Below are 22,311 nucleotides of genomic sequence, written 5' to 3' on the forward strand. Positions count from 1 at the left end.
GGGGGCGCCGGCAGCGGGCGCGTGCGCAGATGGACACAGAGCCAGAGGGGGGGCGGCCAGATGCAGAGTGGCAGCAATGTGGGGTGGTGGCTGGTGGTGCTCTGTACCCCCCGCACCTGCACATATCCCCTACGGCCTTCCCAAGTACCCCTGGGGGTTTGCATAGCCCTGGCTGACAACCCCTGCTGAAGAACTTTTAAATTACCAATATTACAAGAATTACCAATGAAAGTCAAGTAATTAAGAAGTAGTAGGGAGAGGGAGCTAAATTTATTTAAAAATAACAATTTAAAAAACTATAGAACATTTCAAATAAAATATATTTTGTTAGAATGCAATGGGTATTAGTTCTCACAATACAAATGTTACAACTCTGTGGGCGTGTCCAGACGAGCCCGTACATGCTTAACTGGGGTTGGGGGGCAGCCATGAAGGATTGGGCCAGGCAGGTAGCCACTGGGAGGTCGGGGGGGGGACAGGGGTAGGGCATGTGGGCCCTGCAGGGAGGGTAGCCCCTGAGGGGGGCCATAGCCCCTGTTGAGGGGCAGCAAAATATATCTTCATGTATTCATGACATATGTATTTAGAGTTCACTTTAGTATTATGATAATGACACTGGTGGTTTTCCAAATTGCTAGATATATCAATAAAACATTGCCCAACTGACTACTGTCTCTCTCTCTTTATAGTGGTCTTTTGTTTTAATTGTGGAGGAACATGGATTTTGGGGCATTTTACAGAGTGAGTTTGGGATTTCTTTTATCAGGGATTTTTCAGTTTTCCAATAGGGAATACCAGAATTCCTGCTAGGGAGGCCAGTGGCAGGACCCTGCCTGCTCAGAGCGCTGGCTGTGGCTGCCCTCCTGGCCAATTGGCTTGACGGTTCAAAGCAGGCCACTATACCCAGAACATCTTCTGGGCGATAGCTACCCAGACGGCCAGGCAGGGGGCACACATGGCAGTAGTGCAGCAAAAAGGCCAACTCTGTAGCCACAGCCCACTGGCCCAGAGGGGCAGATGCCTCATCCGGGTCTGGCAGGTGTGCAGCAGGTCACAGCCAGGCAGCAGCCCCCACTGCCAGACTGCTGCAGTGGGTAAAGGGTGCAGGGAGCACTCAAGCTGCTTCAGTAGTCCAGCTGGCACAAGGGGTAGTGTCCCCAGGTACCAACTGGCTTGGCCCCAGAAGCTCCTGAGAGTAAGTAGCCCTGAGCTACTTGCCATGGCAGCTTTTTACACTGCTGGAAACAGCACAGGTGCTGGCTCCAGGCTCTAGCTCCCCCTGGCTGGAGATCCAGGAGGAGCCAGGCAGGGTTATTTTGCCCCAAGTGGCACAATTTGCTCCACAACAAAGTGAATGTCTAAGCACAAGCGCTGAGGCAAAAAGCCCCAGCTCAGATTTGAGCACTTCTATTTGAGCTGTAGCAAGCACAAGTGCTTGCATGTGTGGACACACCCTGTGATTCTCCAATCTATTTTCCAGAGAAACTCAGACTTTGCATGCCTGACATTTCTTAAGCAAAATGTAAAGAATTTTCTAGACTTCTTTATGCATCATGAAAAAAGGCAAAATTCCAGCTTTTAAAAACAGTCTTTGCAAGTTGCATTGGGAGCCTTCTGCATCTTCAGATGGTAAAGTGATAGCCTATGTATCTATGAATACACCAATATAGAGTATTTCAGAACACATGTTCATGAACCTATAAAAACAAACCAAAAAAAAAAAAAAAATCAAACAATGTAAGCAGTCAATGGCTTTGTGCTCCTACTCCAACAGCATCAGACAGAAAGACCAGACTTCAACAAATTCAAGTTGGACCACATTCAGTACTAAGGGTGTTTTATTTAGGAACTGGCAGAATGGCAGCACAATGTGAAAACCTCATACCATAAAGCTCTGCATCTAATATTGCACAACACAATTAGTCACCTAGAAGAGAGTCTAGTCGCATGCACCAACACTGAAGATAATGGGCACTTTCTTCAGGAATAGTTTATCAGAAACCATGCTGTTAAAGCAGTTCAACACTAAACAAAAAACGCAGAGGAATATATAAGTTTCTCATGAAAGAGCAGGCATTACTTTTGGTAAACAAGATCAATACATCAGATAAAGCACAGAAAATCGAGAGAGAAGACTGATGCAGAAAGATGGCATAAGGACATAGTGCACAGCTAGCAGCTCTACCTCACCTTACATAACTAGGTATAAGCGGTTCAAAGTTATGAAGAGGGAATTATATACTTTAGTGAGCTAATAGGCTGATATATAAAGACAGGGGAGGGTGCATTATAAGATACAAAAACGGCAAAATTCCAACCCTTAAGAACTTACCAAATTACACAATTGTTCGACTTTGGGTGATGTTAAAGGTTACCCTTTAAACCATCATAAAAGCACTTAAAATGGGAGCATTCAGCCATTAAACGGTGTTATCCCACACTAAGTACCCTCTAAACATTTAAAGACAAGACAATTCAAGTGAGGATTATCTTTGATTCATTTTACCCCGGTCATTGCAGAGTATTGTTAGTATACAGTGGGGAGACAAAATATTTAATTTGCAATCCTCTAGCATCCCAGAATATACAGCTCCCAACCCCTCTGCCCTTCCCACCCTCCAAACCTCTACTAATTTTGCCCTGGCAGCTCTGAGAACAGAACCACTGGGGGGGTAACTGCAGTGAGACCATGAAGTCTAGGGAAGCACGCTTCCCCAGGCTCTATGGTCTTGCCACCCACAGGCTCCCCACTGAAAGCGGAGCCACCATGTTAACTGCAACTGACCATGGAGCCCAGGGAAGACCGCTTTCCCAAACTCCATGGTCTTGCCACCAGGCAGGACTGGCACAGTGTTACACATGTAACAGGCCGATTCCCCCAGCACCTAAGCAGCCATAGTGCAGCCTAATGAACATGCTCAGAAAGAAAATGCAGGACAAGCGTAACTATATGGAATCAAAACTGTGTGCGTGCGACCAAAATAAAAGTGGCTACCTAACTACTATTTGCATACAAAGGTAAAATAGGATTTACTCCTGAATGCACCAGAAGTTAGATAGAGTATGTAAAGCAGATTTGGTGTTTGTGGCCTTGGATTCAGTTTCTGTCCCTATCACTAATTTGTTATATGGTCACAGGCAACTCAGATACCCTCTCTACTTCTAAACCTGGTAAGTTTTAATATCATGGTGAAATATGATAATGTTATATGCTTCCTTACCCATTTCTTCTACTGAATGAGTGTAGAGTGCCGCTTCAAAATATGTTAGAGGCCAAACATCTCAGTTTTGCCATGGTTTTAAAAACTTCTTGGCTTAAAGAACTCAGAATATGCAGAACTTATTAACGCCTACTGATGATATGAGAAAGCATGTTTCCAACCAGACATCTAGATCTCCCAGGATGAATTTTCTCCTCTGTTCCATAATGTTCAGTCAGCAAGCTCTAATGAAACACACAAAATTTTGGTCCTTTTTTTTTTCCTCCTCCTTTTCACTTTTTTCTCCTTGCTTCTCTCCCTTTCCCATTCATTTCAAAACAGTCTATTTTCAAGACTTTATTCCTCCCAAGCTGCAGCCCCCAAACTGGTTTCTCCACCACTGAGCTACATGCCACCTTTCCCCTACCTCTTCCACACCAGAAGAGCAAGAGAGTCCTGGTTCCTGTCCATGCCTGTACTCACCAGCCCTCTGGTGGCAAGTCACAGTTGTGCAGACCTGAGACAGCATTAAACCTTAACCTGTGCATGCTCAGAAACTATTCTAACTTTATGACAGTATAGCATTCCACAGGTTTAAAATGTTTTAAAGGTATCCTGTAACAGAACCCTTCGTTAACATTTCTGTCTATTACTCTATAGTCATGGGTGGTACCACTGTCCTTCATAGGAAAAAAAAGTGTTTGTGCACGTGCGCACACATGTGTATGTTGATCCAGTTCTCCTGCTGTGAACACTCTGGTAGCTTAGTGGAGTCCATGCCTTTGAAACAAACATGTAATATGACCTTTGGCAAGTAACTTGTCTTTTGTACTTTCTGTAAAATGGGCACAGGGTTTTACCTACCTCACATGGCTATTTTGAAACACGATGCTTGTAAAATCCTTTCAGAACTTCTGTACAAGCACTGTATAAATCATCTTGAATATTAGGTTGTCTGCAATAAAAAACTGCTTAGAAGGCAGTGAAGTAATCTTGTACTCATCTGATATATTAAAATGTGTGATATTCCAAATGGTTTGATGTAAAAGATGCAACCATCTCCTCCCTAAATAGAACTGTTTGAATGTTCAGCATTTGCAGCAAATTCTAGGACTCATGACAAAGCCAAGAATCTGCTGATCTCATCTATGAGGCTCCTCTCTTTAGTCGTGCCTGAATCAATTTTTAGGAAAGGTCTGACATTTTCCAATAGGAAATGGAAAAGAGAGGATGCTTGGTCTTGACATTGTGACATCAGAAAGGTTTTAAAACTACTATTTTTTTTTATCTTACACAGACAAGGTTTCTGGCCAGCCTTGTTTTATAAAATGAGAAGATAGATGGTTAGCCACAATAAGTAGACTTTAAAAAAAACAAGCTAATGAAACATGCTTTGCATGTTAAGAGAACTGAATATAAAATCAATTCTATTTGAGGATGCAATTCAATAGAGTATTTCTTAGTTTGTATAGATTAAATGGAAGTATTAACAGAAATTGCGGATTGACATTTTGCTACAGGTAAAATTTGCTTTGTCTTTGGAGCCCGTGTGTCACATTTTCTAAGGACTGTCAATTTGCAAGTTGCAGTAAGATATAGAATTGGGTTGATTTCTGTGATACTCCTAGCATTAGGATAATCTGTGGTTCATTTTTTAAAGCAAAATTGTTTACCGTCAGGCATAAACTAAAAAGAATATCTAGGCATAAATATCTAGAAAGAATATCTCTAAAAGAATATCTAGGCATAAACTAGAAAGACATCTTATGTCATGCTTTTATAGAAAATATTTTTACTTCCATACCTATTTGTATATTCTTGTTAATAACCATATGCTTTCTCCTTATGCTTAAACTTGGCCAAAATCCTTTAATGTGAACCATATTTACTCAAATCTAAGATGAGCCCTCTCCCTCCCATCAGCATGGGGAAAAAGCCCCTCATCCTAGATTCATGTACAAAGCTGGGGGGTGGGGGGAGCAGGCGGCTGCTGCAGTTCTGATTTTGGCCCTAAGCCCCCACCCACAGCAGCTTTCTCCCCATCCCCTTCCCTGCTTGCCCTCTGCAGCTTCCACCTCCCTCCCTCCCCGCTCCCGCCCCAGGTGCATCTCAGTTTTGGCTCCGGCTAGGTTCCCTCCGAGTCACAGAGCACACAGAACTGTCCCCTGCCTGGCCAATTAGCAGCACTGAGACTGCTGCAGGGCTGAGCAAGGGCTGAGCTTCCACATGCTGTGCTCTAGGAGGAAACAGAGGATGAGCAGCATCTGGCAGTAAGGGGGAGAAGGGGCAGGCAGAAACTGCAGGAAGCAGAAAGGGGCAGAGATTGTGGAGAGCTGTACATGGGGAGATGCCAGTGACCAGGGGGAGCAGGGTGGTGCAGGAAGGCTGCAAGGGGAAGAAGTAGGGAGAGCAGAGGGCAAAGGGGCTACCTGACCCATCCCCCTCGCTCCCCAGCCACTGCTTTCCCTGCTATAGCAGCAGGAGGGGGACGAATTTAAGACAACCCTCCGATGATTAGATTCTATGCCTGAAAAATTATAACAAATTTATACAACTTTCTATATATAGAACCTAATTACTAAGGGGGGGGGGGGATCTTAAATTCAGAGTTGACACAGATTTTAGTAAATACAGTGATTTGTTAGCAATAAGGCAGTTTAAGGTTCCTGCAGTAATGAATTATTGGTGTAGGAACCTTAACTCTAAATAGGAAGTGCCACAGGCCTACCACTTGGGCTGTGAACTTCTTGGCTATCAAAGACTGAAGAACATTGAACCGGGTAGGCTCTTAAGTGTTGATTTCCAAGGAAGAGTACAATAGACGAGGCTCATCTTTAACTAAACCAATGCCATATCACTAGAGTGTATGATTTTATACCAGGGGTGGGCTAAACCCAGCCCACGGGCCCTATCTGGCCTGCCAGGTGACTGAACCCAGCTCGTGGCTGCCCCTCACACTGGGGCAGCCTGTACTGGGCTCCCACTGATGCCCACAGCCCAGCACCAGTCAGCATGTGCAGGGCTGTTTCTCAGTGTAGCCGCATGCTGCTCTGCTCCCCCTGCCTCCAGCAGCAGCTCTTGCTCATGATCTTGCCCTGCCATGCCACACCACGCCAAGTGAGCAGCTTCAGCCAGGCAGCTCATGTGGGGCTCCAGTTTCAGCTCCCAGGCATTACTTACTGGTTTTTGTCTTTGCTAACCTAACTAGTATCTATGTGCCATGACATAAGTGGTTGCCTCAGCTTAGTGCTCCAATAAGCAAACTTATGAGTTGCTTACAGGACAATTTAGGAATGGCCTTTAGGGACAAGGTAGGACTAGCCTACAGATCACAGTGGAAACAAGATGGCTGCTTATAAAATTAGTACTCTCCGTTCCATAAGTAATTAGCTCAGTAAATTTTTTCCAATTGTGCGTGCATGTGTATACATGCATTTCTCAGGCCTAAGGCAATGCTCCAAATGAAGTTTATTTTTCTATTTGTTTTATAAAGTCCTTCATACCTTGCTATCTTTTTTATTATGCGTTTGACTCTCTTGTTGGACTGTTTTGATTACTTTTGGATATTCCATCTGTTTTTTATTGTTACAAGTTTAATACAGCATTCTGATTCATAGATGAGATGGTACGCTTACATCTAGATGCATATTTCTAGTGTCTATGCCAACATTTTCTCTAGTTAGTTCTCTAAAATGTATAATATTAACTAAAACAAAGGGACAAGTGGTATCAATGCTATAGGAAATTATAATTTGTTACTGGGGGCTTTATTTTCATCAGATACGTAAAGAAAACCTAATAATTGCCCACAAGACAAAGGCAATTTACGGTCAGCCTTTAGGGCCAAGGTAGGAATGCCCAGGAAACATAATGGAGACAAGAGGCCTATATAGTTAAAAAAAAGATCAATTAGCTCAGATAGTATCCCAGGAGATGTTCAAAAGAATGAGGCAGAGAAGCAACATCATTAGGACCAAGAAAGGCATGTTCTGTCAGCAGCAGATGAACATCCTACGTGCCAAGAGAGTCAGCTTATTTCTATTATTATCCATAGCAAAAAAGCACCAGAGCAGAGTTAACTAAGAGACAAATGAAACTGGCAGAAAAAAGAAGGATCCCTGAAAAGCAACTTCATCTTAAACAGTTCTGTGGAAGGCAGGAAGGCAGCTTCATAATGGCCCCAGAAAGTCTGGCTAAACAATGTATTGCAGGAGGCAACACAACAGCAATGGTACATATGATTAAGAGTCTGGAATTGCACCTTATGATTGTTCTGTCAAACTGCTCAGCTTCAGCAATCCTTAAAGATATCACAATGCATTTAAACATGCTGGTAAGCACTGAATAAAGGGCAATAAAATAACTCTGATACTGTACCCAGATTTTTTTTTAAGTCTGCTGCAAAAAAATAAAATACAATGAATCCAGGGAAGGTGTTTGAAGTTGCAAATGTTTAAGGAAGGAATAGATTTCAAGAGAAGATCACTTTTCACTGAGGTCAATTAGCTAGCAGTTCTCAATAGCCAGATTGACTACTTTTGTCAAAGAAATTAAATAACTTTGAATGACAGAACTGACAGCCCCTTGAGAAGACAGAACTATATATGAGAGAAGTGAAGGAATGGAGTACACTGTGACAAGTGGTTTTAGGACATGGTATCTGTCGAAAGAGGTGAAGTGGAGCAGATCTTTCACATATTCAGCAAAAAAAATCAATGAGTGTCCATTTACATTGTGAGCGAGGAGGCAAAAGAGGAAGGGAAGAAAAAAAAAAAAAGACAGTCTCACTTTTGTCAAAGGCAGCAAAAAAGAGCACCATAGGGCTTGGCTATATTGCTCCCACTGAGAAGCATGCTACTGCCACTCGCCCCTGCACATGTCCTACCCCAAAAACTTAACCACTTCAGAAAGGCCATTGGAGACTCCCTCTTAGGTTTGCTTACTAGTACAAGATTGGGCCTGCTCAAAAAAAGCTAACTTGCTTGGAGCAGGAGTGGGCAGGGGAGTTGTACTTCTCAGTGGTACTCCTGGGCTCAGCACAAAGGCAATACAAATATAACCATTGCTAGGCATGCACCAATGAAGGCTCTCTGGGCCAATACCAATGAATGATGATCTACTGAGGTCCCTTCCGACCCTAACATCTATGAATCTATGAATCAATGGCCGATTATTAACGAGCCGTACCAGCCAGTACCAGTCTGATTACCAATAGGCAGCCTGGCAAACAGCATTCAGCTGGCAAGCCTGTTGGGGGGAAGGGACAGGGAGGGAAGGGGAGTGGGGGGGCAGATCAAGGTCTCTGCAGTGAGGGAGGGAGAAAGGCAGGGGCAGGTGGTACCAGCTGGGCACCCCAGGGGAGGCACGGGGGGGGGATGCCCCCTGGACCTGCACGTGGAGTGAGGGCAGGCTGCTGCAGCAGGCTGGAGCCAGGAGCAATGCCAGGCTCCTCCTGCCAGGGGGGCTGGGCCAGGTCTGCGCTCAGGGTGGGCAGTGGCAGCACTGGGAGAGGGGATATGGGGGTGCTATGGCAAATTCTGGGGTGGCTGTAGCCCTCCCAAAGCCTCCCCTCCCAGTGTCATCACCACCTGCCCCAAGAACAGCCCCAGCCCAACCCCCCCCCCAACAGAAAGAGACCAGCGCCGCCCCCAGCCCACAGCAGCAGCCCGCCCTCACTTCGCGCACAGATCTGGGGGGCATTTGCCCAAGGTGCGTGCAGCAGCGGGAGCCGCACCCTCCTTCCCGTGCCCCCCCGGACAAGCTGCTTGCAGCTCCGTCCCACACCTCATCCCACCTGGGCAGCGCCTGCCCCATCCCTGCTTCCTCCCTCACTCTGGGAGCCTTGATCTACATGTTTTCCCCGCAACAGACTTACCAGCCAGACACTGGCCTCTAACTGCATGCATGCTGAGGCTGCACAAATGCACATGGCATTTATTGGTGACATTATCGGCCACATCAGCCAAAAAAAAAGCCAATTGCCAATAGTGTCAATTTTCCTTTTATTGATGCCGATACGATATGAACCAATGCATCAGTGCATCTCTGACCTCTGTACTAGTGAATGTGGAGAGATGTGTGTATCTGAGCTCTAAGAGGGAAAAATGTCTGCTAAACAGCTAGAAGTCTTTCCTAAAAAAGTAGAGACAGTTCCACAGAAGTAACCAGAGGAAGTCATTACTACAAACAGGAAAGACTGTAATAAATTATTATTAAGACCCTTAAGTGACCCAGGATGCATGATGCAAAGAGCACAGGCACAAGCCAAGTGCTAAATGGGTTCGCTTCCTACCTGAATAATGATTAGAAACAGATCACGTTTAGAGAGGTGCTCAGTAGCAATGACTGTTCAGCAATATACACTGGAGCAAAAAAAACACCTTTCACTAACTGAGACAGAAAAAGAATCATAGAAAATTAGGGTTGGAAGGGACCCCAGGAGGTCATCTAGTCCACCCACCTGCTCAAAACAGGACCATCCCCAACTAGATTATCCCAGTCAAGGCTCTGTCTTGCTTGGTCTTAAAAACTTCCAAGGATGAAGATTCCACAACCTCTCTGGGTGCCTGTTCCAGTGCTTTACCTCCTGGTAGTGAGAAAGTTCTCCCTTATATCTAACCTAAGCTTCCCTTGCTGCAACTTAATAACAATGCTCCTTGTTCTGTCATCTGCCACCACTGAGAACAGTTTGGCTCCATCCTCTTTGGAACCAACCCGTCAGGTAGTTGAAAGCTGCTATTAAATTCCCTGTTTTCTCTTCTCCAGACTAAATGAGCTCAGTTCTCCCAGCCTCTCCTCATAAATTATGTCTCCAGCCCCCTCACCATTTTCGCTGCCCTCTGTTGGACTCTCTCCAATTTGTATACATCCTTTCTGTAGTAGGGGGCCCAAAACTGGACACGGTACTCCAGATTTGGCCTTACTAATGCCATATAAAGGCGAAGAATCACTTCCCTCCCATCTGCTGGCAATACTCCTACTAACGCAGCCCAGTATGCCGTTAGCCTTCTTCACAATAAGGGTACACTGTTGGTTTAAATTCAGCTTCTTGTCCACTATAACCTTTTCCTGAAAAACTGCTGCTTAGCCAGTTGGTCCCCAGCCTATACCAATACACGGGACTGTTCTGTTTTAAGTGAAGGACTTTGCACTTGTCCTTACTGAACCTCATGAAATTTCTTTTGGTCCAATCCTCCGATTTGTTGAGGTCTCTCTGAAAAACAAATTTGGAAGCCTGTAAAGGTTGCTTTTTCAGGTTGAAGTTCACGTGCCTACACCCAGCCTTGAGCTCTCAACCCTTCAGCTGGCAGTCCCATTGCTGCAAACAGGCCTGCTATCCTGGGAGGAATTACTGTGAGGGCCATCATTTGTTCAAGTCATACACAGAAGCGTCTGATGTAGGAATTAAATAAAAATCAGTCCACCCAAATATAGCACATCCACCTACACCTGAAGAACACATTACAAGATCAGCTCTCATGGAAAGCTTTTGTATGGTTTGCCTGAGGAGGCAAGCAAGGCAAGGTAGTTCTTGGCATGAACAGCAATATCTATAGCATAAGCAGAGATTAAGTAGGTATAACAGACCTTCATCACAATGCTATAAATTGGAATAGGCAATACCCTTAGTGTACATGGTGTTTTGAAAGGAAAAAAGCACAAACTAATTTTTTTGGTCACGAAATTGCGCGCACACTGTTTTAATCAGCAAATTGATATATACTCCTGTCTTGAAGGAGGGATTGTTTTCTAAACTGTATGCATTCAAATGCATGCCTAATACACAATTTACATATATAGATGCTAGATTTATATATCCAAGCTAACAACCAGCAATTACACTCTTCCCCCACTTTTTTTTGTCTTTTCTTTTTTTGTTTTTGCACACATGCAGTTTAGAAAATGATGCTGTTAGAAGCTGATTTGAAGAGTGGTAAAAATTTAATCCCTGCTGTTTGCTTTCTGTGTTGGATGTGAGAACTTTCAAAACAAAATGATTTAGTTTATGAACCTAATTCTGAAGTATAACAGCTGAAAACCCACACCATGGGTGCCGCCTATGAGCACATAAAAATAAAATGTGCTGAGAAGAAAACTGAAAGCATAAGTGGTGCTAAGTGTTTATTTCTAGCTTGTACAGCAACAAACGGGGTTAATCAAAGAGAGGACAAGATGCACACACAATGAGTTAGTGAAAGTCCTACAAGAACACTTTTGAGAATTTTAAGATAAGGAGCCTGAAAACAGACTTTTTCCCTTCTCCCCCCAGTTTTTATATTTCCCTTATTTTGTGAGCAAATTTTATAGTCACAAGATTACTTCTTTTGGCATATCTTGCTATAACAATATTCTACTGGTATAGCAAGAAATACAATCTTTTAATGAGTATAGCAATAAGGCACAGGAGTGTCTATTATATCATTTGATGAGATAAAGAATACCTTCCAATTATGACAACTTCAAATCTAGGGTACTTTATATTAATACATTGGTTTGTGTGTTTTATTTTTAATATCTGTAGATTTCTTAAAGATGCCCACTACTGAGCTCATCTTTAGCTCAGGCATTAACTACTTGAAAAAAGTAACATTTTAGTTTAGTAGATTAACACGAAAGCGTTTTCTGGAATCTTGATATTCAGGGAATGCCAACACAAAACTGAAACGTTCACTGAAACACATTGTGCTAACTCACCAAAACTGAAAGACTTATGCTGAATAAGACCAGCAGGAGTCAGCAACTTATGGCCTCAAGAATCACTGGATGCCACCAGTGGAAATGGGGCATGGGATGCAGCTTCAATAGTATATTACTACCAGGGGCTTTGCCCAAGCCTGGGTGATGGGAGCTGTGTCTACACTACAGCCAGAGGGCAGGGAGAAGTGGTGGTAGGGAAAAAAGCTGCAGAGGCAGTGGACTGCTGACCCACCTCAGACCCAATCTGGGCTGTTCTGAAAGTTGCTGGCTGCTGCTTTAGAGCACTTACGTAGGGGCCTGATGTCCTATAAGCTAGCTGTAGATAGTTAAAAAAAAAAAAAAAAAAAAGACAAGGCAAAACCACTATATAGCTTCCTCGAGAAATTTGACAGCTAAGTGTCCTCCTTCCCCCCCTATGGTATAGGTATTGTGCAATGACTGGTTAATTGCATAAGACAAGCTACGTGTGCAAAGTAGCTATATACTTTGCATGCGTAGCAAAGTAATGCACAATAAAAAGCTCTCACCAGCTATGAAGTTATATACATTTTGAGGTCTAACTTTATAGTTGGTTGCTATCAAGCTTTAATTTGCATGTGTAGCAGGGTCTCCCCTGAGGCTGGGATCCCCATCAGTTTACAGGGCTCCCAGTTGCAGGGGTGCACCATGTCTAGTTTGAAACCCCCAAGCCCTGGGGATTGCGGCTGTCATGATCCCCAAGGCTCAGGGGTGCCTGAAATCCCTAGCCCACACAAGACTTTCAGTCCTGGATGCACATTCCACAGTACCCCACAACTGACAGGGGGCAAAAGGGGACTCCCAACTGCGGGAGCCTGCTTCTTGCCAGTGCAGGGGGACTAATGTGCAATCCTACAATCATGCCTCCTGCTATGCACATACAGCATGTCAAGAGACGCAACTGTATGGATATCGCATTAGATCCAAGCATGTCTTCACCTGCACATGTAGAGGGGGCCTTGGAAAAAACAGACACAAGGAAGAACCACTACATAGCTCTCAGATCTCTCAAGAAAGCAAACTGAACAACAATAAATTTATAAAAGGTAGTATACCAAAGTTCAGGTCTAGGATACTTCAACAGTAAAGCAGCCATACTGCCAAAGATTATGAAAATGCAGAATAATTTATTAAAATGGGGATAAGAGGAGTGATGTAACTGGCTGCATTTAAATTGATACTCTCAGAGCTTTTCTGTCTGTATTGATTGTTTTCATCAAATATTTAGAAATAGCATCTTTCTCACGTTCTTTAAAAAAGAGAAGACATACCTTAATGTGCCAAACATCCTCAAAAATTAGGAAAGAGAAGCATAAAGCACAGAAGTACCATACTTTATTCTGAACTATACCTTTCCTTTTATTTTTATTGAAATGTTAAGTGGTGCAGAAGGCCATAGGGCAAAGTTGCTTTCAAATCCAGCTGCAACAATCCAACCTATACCAGCATGAAATGTTTATTCAAATTATTTTATAGAGGAATGCAAACCTTGTGAGTTGATTATATTATATTGTACCCTTTTTCTGGACATATTCTGATAATTTTAGGCAAAGCAACAGCAGAAAGATGTGCAGCATACAGCATTAGGACGCAAATAGTTTTTCTTGTTTGTTTGTTTTTTAAAAGATTCTGCAATATTTTGTATTCATTGCACAATGGTCGTAAAAGGCACAGAGTCCATAATTTTAGTACTCATGTTTTTCCAGTGTCCGTGCTCTTGACAGACTGGTTAAGTTTCCAGTCAGGTTGTGAAAGAGAACAAAAGTAATTAAGTAATCATATTCCAGATCTCATTTCATCCGACAAAGAGGACAGGCTATCCCAAGAGAAAGCACACTTATGTGACCTTACAAAATGAGTGTCTTGAATTATAGGCAACAGCAGCCAATTCTGTGAAGTAACATGATCATCTCAGTATTAGTATGATCTGCTGTGGACAGAGAGGTAGATGAAGGAAAATACAACAGGATGACTTAGAGCTAAGGATCATAAAAAGGCCACCCACTCATTATCTCAGACATAGCATTTATTTTAATAGCCTGGCAGACAGTTTGAGTAGGGTTTTTATGCATATTTTAGCTAAAAAGATGATAAAGTTTTAGGATATTATAACCTGGCACAGACAATGGCATTTGATTCAAATTCAAACCATCATCCTCAAATCAGAGAAAAAGTCTATGATAAATCATTCCAATTGCTCTAGGAAATAAATAACTATTTTTTGTGTGAGCTTCTACTTCACAGAACTGCAGCAAAGAATTTTTTTTATAGGTAGTAATTTAAAAAAAAAAATCAAAATCTATGAATTAATAACAAACGGTCATATTTATGTAGAAATAGAATCTCTCCCTCCTTTATATGTTGTATTACTGTGTCTTTTCAGAAGAGTGGATGTTCCAAAAGTCTTTGTTGTATAAAGCATTTTACATAAAAGAATAAAATATGGTAACCAGTCCGTAGAAACTATACCTTGAGCAAGTGTTGGAATACAGCCAAGTACTCATTGTCAAGAAATGTAAGGGGTTTTTAAATGTGTAAGTAGCATATAAAGAAACATACGTATGAATCTCTGCTGTTTCTAAGATAAATTGAAAAAGATTTCCAAATACTCATATAAAATAAAAGGAAACCTGTATTTTAGTCAGAAGTGAAACTTAAATCTTTGGATTTGAACAGAAGCCTGAATCAAAAATAGGTTTGCTATTTTATATAAAATATCATATTTGTCACGAGCAAAACCATGATATATTTTAAAATGTAAAGTGAAAACAACAAAAATTACTCAACAATCAATATTTTAGTCACTTACTGACTGATTCCTTCAAATGATGCTTCCCTGGAGACATGTCCACTATCAGTGTTAATACCACGCTAGAAGGGGAAGATGAAAAGAACTATCACTGTGGTATAAAGAGAAGTACTCAAAAATTAAAGAACCCCATTTCGTAAGGCTTTTTTGAAATCCTGCATGTAAATGAAATGCACGTGTCAGGAGGAAGGATCCTGGATCTTTTAGTTATCAGGTTCCTCCAAAATAGAGTTGAAAGCTGGGTGACTGCAGACCACCGGGTCCCAAGGACCACACCAGAGCTGGTTCAAGACTGGCACAGTGCTGGGGCTGAGAACAATGATCAGCAAGCTATGCGTGTTAAAAATCAAAGTAAACATTAACATGCAACTGCTCAGAACATATTCTAACTTTAATACTGCACAGATTAAACACATACTAAAGGTGTTCAATGCAACAAGGCCCTCAGAACTATTCCCGTTAAAGTAGAGAAAAACAATGCCTTGTACTTCACTACGTAAGAAGGAGTTCCTAATAAAGAGCTAGACGAGTGAAAAGAAGAAACCTAATAACTATCTCTGCATTAAACCTGCTGCATTAAATAACAGTTAGTTAGAGGCCAACAACCCCTTGCACCTACAACTCAGAGCAAGAATTCAGGTTCTCCAGATAGGAAGAGAAAGGCATGGCATATATCTCTTGGGGGAAAGGGGCCTGGGAAAGAGATTGAGGTCCCTATCACCAAAACAACCCCAGTGAGAAATGAAAAGGCTGCTCTGAAAATGCTTAAGCAGTGTTAAAGTTAGAACACGCTGTTAGCAGTTGCACGTTAAGGGTTAATATTATTTCTTAACTATACAATTCTGATTTGCAACTAGAGGGCTGGCAATCAGGTTCCCTGGCTTCTATCTATTCCCTAGATAGAAGCCAGGGAACCTGGGCTCTATCCCTACTTGAGGGGGAGGGAAGGGGTGGGGAGCAGTGCATCCTGGGCTGCTGGAGGACTGAAAATTACTTGTTTTATCTTTGTGAAGCAGACTAAAGTTACCCTAAGAAGAGCTAGTTAGCACAACCCAGAGTTAACCCTCATCTGAAGTGGTGTAACTTGGAGCTGCTCAGAGGGCAGTTAGCATGAGTTAACAAGCTTTAATATGCAGATGTGCTTTAAGTGCCCTCAGTATGGTTCAAGTGTAACATGGAACTTCACCCCATGGTCAGAACAGTAGGAGAAGGTGGGAATTAAACTTATTTTTACTGCATAGGAGGGAATGAGGTGGGTAACAAAAAGGTTTATTGCAATTTATGTGCAAAATTACTAGAACATAAATAAGGATCACAGCAGCAGGGCACGGTAAAGAAAGGATGAGATTTAGCAACCAACCAAGCAGGAAGAGAGGGGAAAGGTTGGTCAGTTATATGAAGATAACTGGCCTAGAATTAGGAGCACTGACAGACTTATCCTCCTTGATGGGAAAGGGAGGGAGAAGCTATATTGGACAATAATTAATTCATCACTTCGTTGAAGATAAACAGATTAAATATTCTCCGGGAATAAATATTACTTACCAATGTAAGGAGGACAGAAGGTTTCTTTGAAGCCAAGACACTGGATATCTAAATAGAGGTTTACAGTTACAATACTTTTCATTATTTTAACTCTGGAAAATTTGCTACCAGCAACATATTATATGCAGCAACCTTAGAAACATTTCAGCTTGCTAAAAGAAACCATACTTCCTATATTCTGTTTGTCATATAAAGATGCCAATACAACATGGGGAAAGTATGTATCAACAGTTTTATTGCCATAAAGAGATAACTTAAGGAAGGGCTGGGCACCAGAGTGCAGTCATATTAACATGCTTAATTGTAACAGATTTACTATAACATGCCCTATCCATCAGTAATTTCATATCAATTAAAGGAACAGCAGGACTGGAAGCCTCATCATCTTAAAAGTGGCAAAGTAATTTCATTTTGGCACTACACATCCAGAGAGCCTCTGTGATGAATAAAGACATTTCTCACTTTTTCCAATTTAAAAGATGATTTTTTTCCATTCCCCACATGCATTGCTCTGCAAAAGACCCACAAGACAGGGGAAATGGATTAACCAGATGGAGTGAACAGCCATACTGACTCTACAAAGTGCTGTCAAGAGCACAAAGTAAACAAACAGGAAAGGAGAGAAAAAGAATTATCTGATCTCCTTCTAATACAGTAAGCTTAAGTGTCACTTTTAAAAAGAATTGACCAAACATGTTGAGACAGAAATGCAATTTTTTAAAGTTGGTGGTGTCCTTTTACGTCTTACATGTAGCAACTGCATTGTACAATTAAACCTGCTGTCATTCGTATTTTGAAAGGGAAAAAGCTCAGAAAAAGTTCTTTAAAAAAAAGCCAATAATGGAACATGGAAATTAGGAATCGGGTATCTGTGCATCGTTAATGCTCTACTATATTAATGAAGTGCACATTAATTGTTTTTACATTATCGTGTGCTGAATTATTTATTGTACTTCACACTTGGTCATCTTTCACTTACTAGACTGTCTCCAACACCCCAGCTTCTTTCACCATCTTTCTCTCATTTATAATTTGAGACTACAATACGTCTTTCATTTCCACAGAGACCGTGCACTTCTCAATACATTCCATTTGTACACCATAATGTTTTTTAAAGATACAGCATTTTTATTTCCATATAATGCCTGGCATCACAGTGTAGCATGATTATGCCAACTTTATAGCCCAAGTTGGTGGTGGCTGATGACAGAACAAGGAGCAACGGTCTCAAGCTGCAGCAAGGAAAGTTTAGGTTAGATATTAGGAAGAACGTTCTCACTAGGAGGGTAGTAAAACACTGGAACAGGTTACCCAGAGAGGTGGTGGACTCTCCATCCTCGGTGGTTTTTAAGACTGGCTAGACAAAGCCTTTGCTAGGATGATATAGCTGGTGCTGGTCCTCCTCTGAGTAGGGGGTTGGGACTATATGACCTCTTGAGGTCCCTTTCAACCCTAATTTTCTATGATTCTAACTTCCCAAATCTAGTAATTACTGGGGTCCTACTGGCTTTCACAATAACTGCTGCAGTTCAAGGCCTCTGGTTTGTTTAAAGAAGCGGTCAACATTTCGCAATAAGTCTGACTTCATGTCAGTGTAAGGGGAAGTAAGAGATGAACAGTATTTGTCAATCATCTCACTATTCTGCCTGTTCTTTCGGGAAGAGAAGTGTAATGTCATTTCAGTTCAAGTTTTATTAGCACTATTAATGCAGTAGTCCCATTAAACTACAAGACAGACATTTAGAATCTCTAATACATGTTTATTGTTTAAAAATCAATGTGCATTCAGCGTAAGTTATAGTTGATCTTCAATGGATTCTGGGTCTCCCACTCATAATATTATTGGTATTCTTAAATGCTTGTCTTTTTGTTATAACTATATTACAGATAAAAATGAAGGGGGAAGGAATACAAATATTAACATTAAAAAATAAATCCTTCCTATACCTCTGAGAAGAAAAGCCTTGGGAATCTAGATAGATAGGTCTGTAATGGGGTTACAGAGAAGGGGGTGTTGAAATTCAATTATTGACTAATAAACAAACCTCATCACTTGGTGGATGTTCTATCAAATTATAAATCAGCTCATTACCAGATTCACAGTACATGAGTGAAAAAAAAATCAAATGTGAGATGGCAAGACAGGTACATGCTAGCACTTGGCTACGCTTTATAGTTTTCTTGTATCCAAAAGATTCTATGATTATTACATACAACCCACAAGAACCCAAGCAGGCTAGGCTCTCAACTGTAGCTACAAAACCCTTGTACATCAGGCCTCTGACATCCCTGGGTTGGCAAAGTTCATGTGCCTAGTAAATTAAGCAAGAATTGCCTCCAAAACCTTTGAATTACAAGACATTCATGTTTCTGCAAGTAAAATAGAATTTTAGAAGCCGGAGCGTTCTCAAGCAGTTTGTTTTGGTCAATGCAGTATTTAAGGTTACACTGTATTGTCACGGAGTTCCTAAAAGCCATTCTAACACTACAACCCCCATTTGCTGGCAATTTGCTTTTACCTCTTCCAAAGTGATAAAATGCACAAATATAGGCCACATACAGATGCTCAGGTTCTCCTGGGAGTTGCTTCTCTCCCAGGATAAAACAAGACTACAGATGTTCAAGATTTTTCTCCCAGAGCAAAAATGGCTTCCTGGGAACAACCAGGGTTAAATTACTCATCACTGCAAGAGCTCGTCTTCAGGGACTCAGCATTTAGTCATCTCCAGGTAAGTTTTTCTACCAGAAAAGCAAACCCAAGAGAATTCTCCAAGGTCATTTGAATGTGTGTATGCAACCACAAACAGATTCATCTGGTAGAGAAATGCAATGCTGCAAAACTTCACTAGCTTGTAGCTTAAAATAGAACACCCGAAAGGGAAAAATTATCTTTACATGGACCTCTGAATTGTCCCAACTTAGAGAACTGCATATTTTTCTTTCCCACAGGTAAGAATTATAAAAGCACAGACACAGCATGGGAACAATTGCCATAAAGGCATTTGTTGATGGGAGAATGCCTGCAAAATATCAATAAGTGTCATTCTTTTCTAATAAGGCTTTGTTTCTAACGTGGAATGGCTTGTCAAACATTCTTGCAGATAAAGCTTCTGTATTCTGTACTCCTACATTCGACACATCGAGTTTGATAACAAGACTATGATTCCAACCCAAATACGTCAAACAGAAACCTCTTCACAGCTTCCTCAAATGTGCACATATGGGAATAAACTATCACAACTTTAGTTTAGAACTGGATGCATTTTGAAAATGAAATAAAACATTTCCACAGCTGGTTGAAGTGAATTTTGGGTCTGGTGAGTCAGGGTTAGCATTCTGAGGGGAAACAAGTATCAAAATCTTCTTTTTCAAGCTGCTCTCCCAAAGAATCACCCACAGAGCTTGGCAAAAATGCTTCCACAATCCTGCTGAGCTTTTCTACTGAAAGAGATAACTGTCCAGGTGCATAAGTGAATAACATCTGCTCAGAAACAGCTACAGAAAGAGATATTATCCATATTTTAAAAATTAATATGAATGCATTTATTCAGGCTCCACAGTAATAGTAAATAATTAAAACCTGTAGCTGCTTGGATGTAAGATACTTCCATGACATAGTTCAAATAATTTATGTCATGGTAAAAGGGGAAAACTTAGTTTGACTGAGTAAGAATATGTAGCCTACAAAGTGTTGAGGACATGTCATTCTCCTATTGCAATCTCTTCAGGGCTATGGTGGCATTGGTAACCTATTCTTTATCAATATGCGTTTTCACACAGATCCTCAGTACCTCTCAAAACAAGACCTACTGAGCCTTTTATTTAAGTATAAAAGCATATTTATATGCTTTACTAAGTATATTTTTAAATGAATCTATATGTAGGGCTCAGCATGCGCTCCCAATGCCAGCGTAAGATTTTAAAGGTTTTGAAATGAGGAGCACCTTTCTAAAAATGAAGTAGTTATTCAGGAATTGAAGGATTACTAAAGGGATAAAAGTTAATATATTTAAGGGAACAAGATCTGCATGTGTGAAATTACTGCTATATTTTCAGAGCAACTATTAAATTCTGTATTCATAGAGAAAATATTAGGTAAGGCAGACACTTACCTCATCTGTATAATATATTTCATCCACAGCATATTTCTTTCTGAAGTGCTCAGGTGGATGAATCCTTTAGAATACAATAAAGAGAAACAACTGGTTTTAGCCATGACATGAGAAAGAACAGTTTAGGCCATATACCATGAAATAGTGTCCACTCTAGTAGCCCAACCAGACAATCACTTATCTAAAGAAACCAAGAAAAGAGGTCTATAGGAAAAGAGCTCCTACAAAAAGACAATACAGTATTTATTATGGTTGCATTAGTACTAGGTTTTGACCTGTTCCAAGTCTGAAACTTCCCATCTTAAAACATCCTTTGCTTTTAAAGAGATCATCCTTTTTGTAAGGTTATGAATTGCTCCTGAGCAAAACAGTATCAGCATGTATATCTTGCTCTATATAAGGAGTGGAAAACAAGTGAGCTTTTCAACTAAGTGATGAAGCACAATCAAGTTCTATAATATGTTCCATTCCAACCCCCACCTCCAAACAGCAGCTACGAGTGGATTTCCTCAAAAAGTAGCCTCAGGAGGGAAAAAAATCCACAGCTCAATAACAGACAATGGCTAAGGTACAGAAGGAAGATAATTTCCTGAGGTTTTGCAGTATCCCATGTGGAATAAACCTATTTCTTCACAGTTCATGCTTCATTTAGTTGATATGGATCCATACATCTGAAAAAATCAAGTACAATGGGACACAGTGGTAGTCCCTGCTCTGGACAAATAGGTCTAAGCAAATACTGTACTACTCAGTCTCCAATGTCTGAACAAACTCAGAAAGAAAATAGCCACAAGGTAAATAATTCCTGTATTATGTTCAAACATCCTGGATTTTATCCCTTCTATTTAATACAATTTAAGAGCAAGTAGTTCAAAGGCTAGCCAGCATTTTTGCTCATACAAACATTTTCTATTCTTTTGTCAGTATGTTTTCATTTCTGCTTTTGAGTTCCATGGCAAAGTGCTGCCAGTTTACTACTTTCCTTATATTTAATATTAAACATAATGTTAAACTGCTACTAATCCTTACTGGCAACCTGTCTTTCAGGAGTGATCATTCCCTTCACCCCTTTCATCTCTATTGTAAAGGCAACTCCAAGCTGCCTGCCCCAGCTCTGAGACTGGAGCTGGCCCCTGGCAGCAGGCAGATGCCAGGGCAGGGGATAACGTCCCAGTCCTGGCTCCAATTTCAGAGCTGGGACCCAGGAGCTGCCTGCTACAGGGGCATGGGACATTGTCCTAGCCCCCTCTCTGATAGGCCACTGCCAGGGAGGGGACAGTTGTCCTGCCCACTGCTGTCTGGCCTGACCGAGCAGTTTGTTCCTGGTCAGCTATGCAACCGTGAACATTGTACGTTGGCTAATATGCAGTAAATCTACCACCTGCATTTACAGGTAGGCTAATGCATGGTTTTCTACCATCTTAATATGCAGCAGATGCTGCACAGAGTTGCATAGTGAGCCTTTACTATGCAGTAGATTAGTCTACTGTTCAGTAAAGCATCTCGTGTAGACACGCCCCTTGGTACAAGTCTACCTTACAGTTTACATCAGTGTAACTAGTCCATCAACACCACAGAAAATTTCACACAGCTTTAGTCCATTTTTGTCTCATTTAAAGGCAGACCCTTAACCCTGATGAGCAGCATCCCAACAAAAGATTTTTTTTTTTTTATTTTTATTTTTTTTACAGGCTGCTAACTTGAAATCCAGATGTCGTATGAAGTAGGCTTCTTTTTCAAATACATTTTATACTCCGTTTGGGGAAAGAAATACTCATGATCTCTGTAGCTCAGACAGCTGGTTACAGCTTTTCAAGGCTGGATTTCTCTTTTGAAACACTGTTATGGACCGCCAGTTTCAAAATTCTGATTAATCACTGCAGAACACTACAAGGGAAAAAAAATGCAGCAAGCTATAAATTAATTAGAA

The 22,311-nt window shown here is 41.4% G+C and overlaps 1 protein-coding gene across 1 annotated transcript in view; it reads right to left on the reverse strand.

Moving 5' to 3' along the window:
* The window catches only part of PEPD (peptidase D), a 221,878-nt gene that overhangs the window by 162,956 nt on the left and 36,611 nt on the right, over positions 1–22,311 (reverse strand). The window contains exons 4-6 of the mRNA XM_006016614.2: positions 20,382–20,445; positions 16,270–16,317; positions 14,725–14,786 (exon numbers count right to left, since the gene is read on the reverse strand). Coding sequence (XP_006016676.1) covers positions 14,725–14,786; positions 16,270–16,317; positions 20,382–20,445 — 174 coding nt within the window. The remainder of the gene's footprint in view (positions 1–14,724; positions 14,787–16,269; positions 16,318–20,381; positions 20,446–22,311) is intronic.

Source organism: Alligator sinensis, unplaced genomic scaffold (genome assembly GCF_000455745.1).
Source record: "Alligator sinensis unplaced genomic scaffold, ASM45574v1 scaffold170_1, whole genome shotgun sequence".
Classification (NCBI taxonomy): Eukaryota; Metazoa; Chordata; order Crocodylia; family Alligatoridae; genus Alligator; species Alligator sinensis.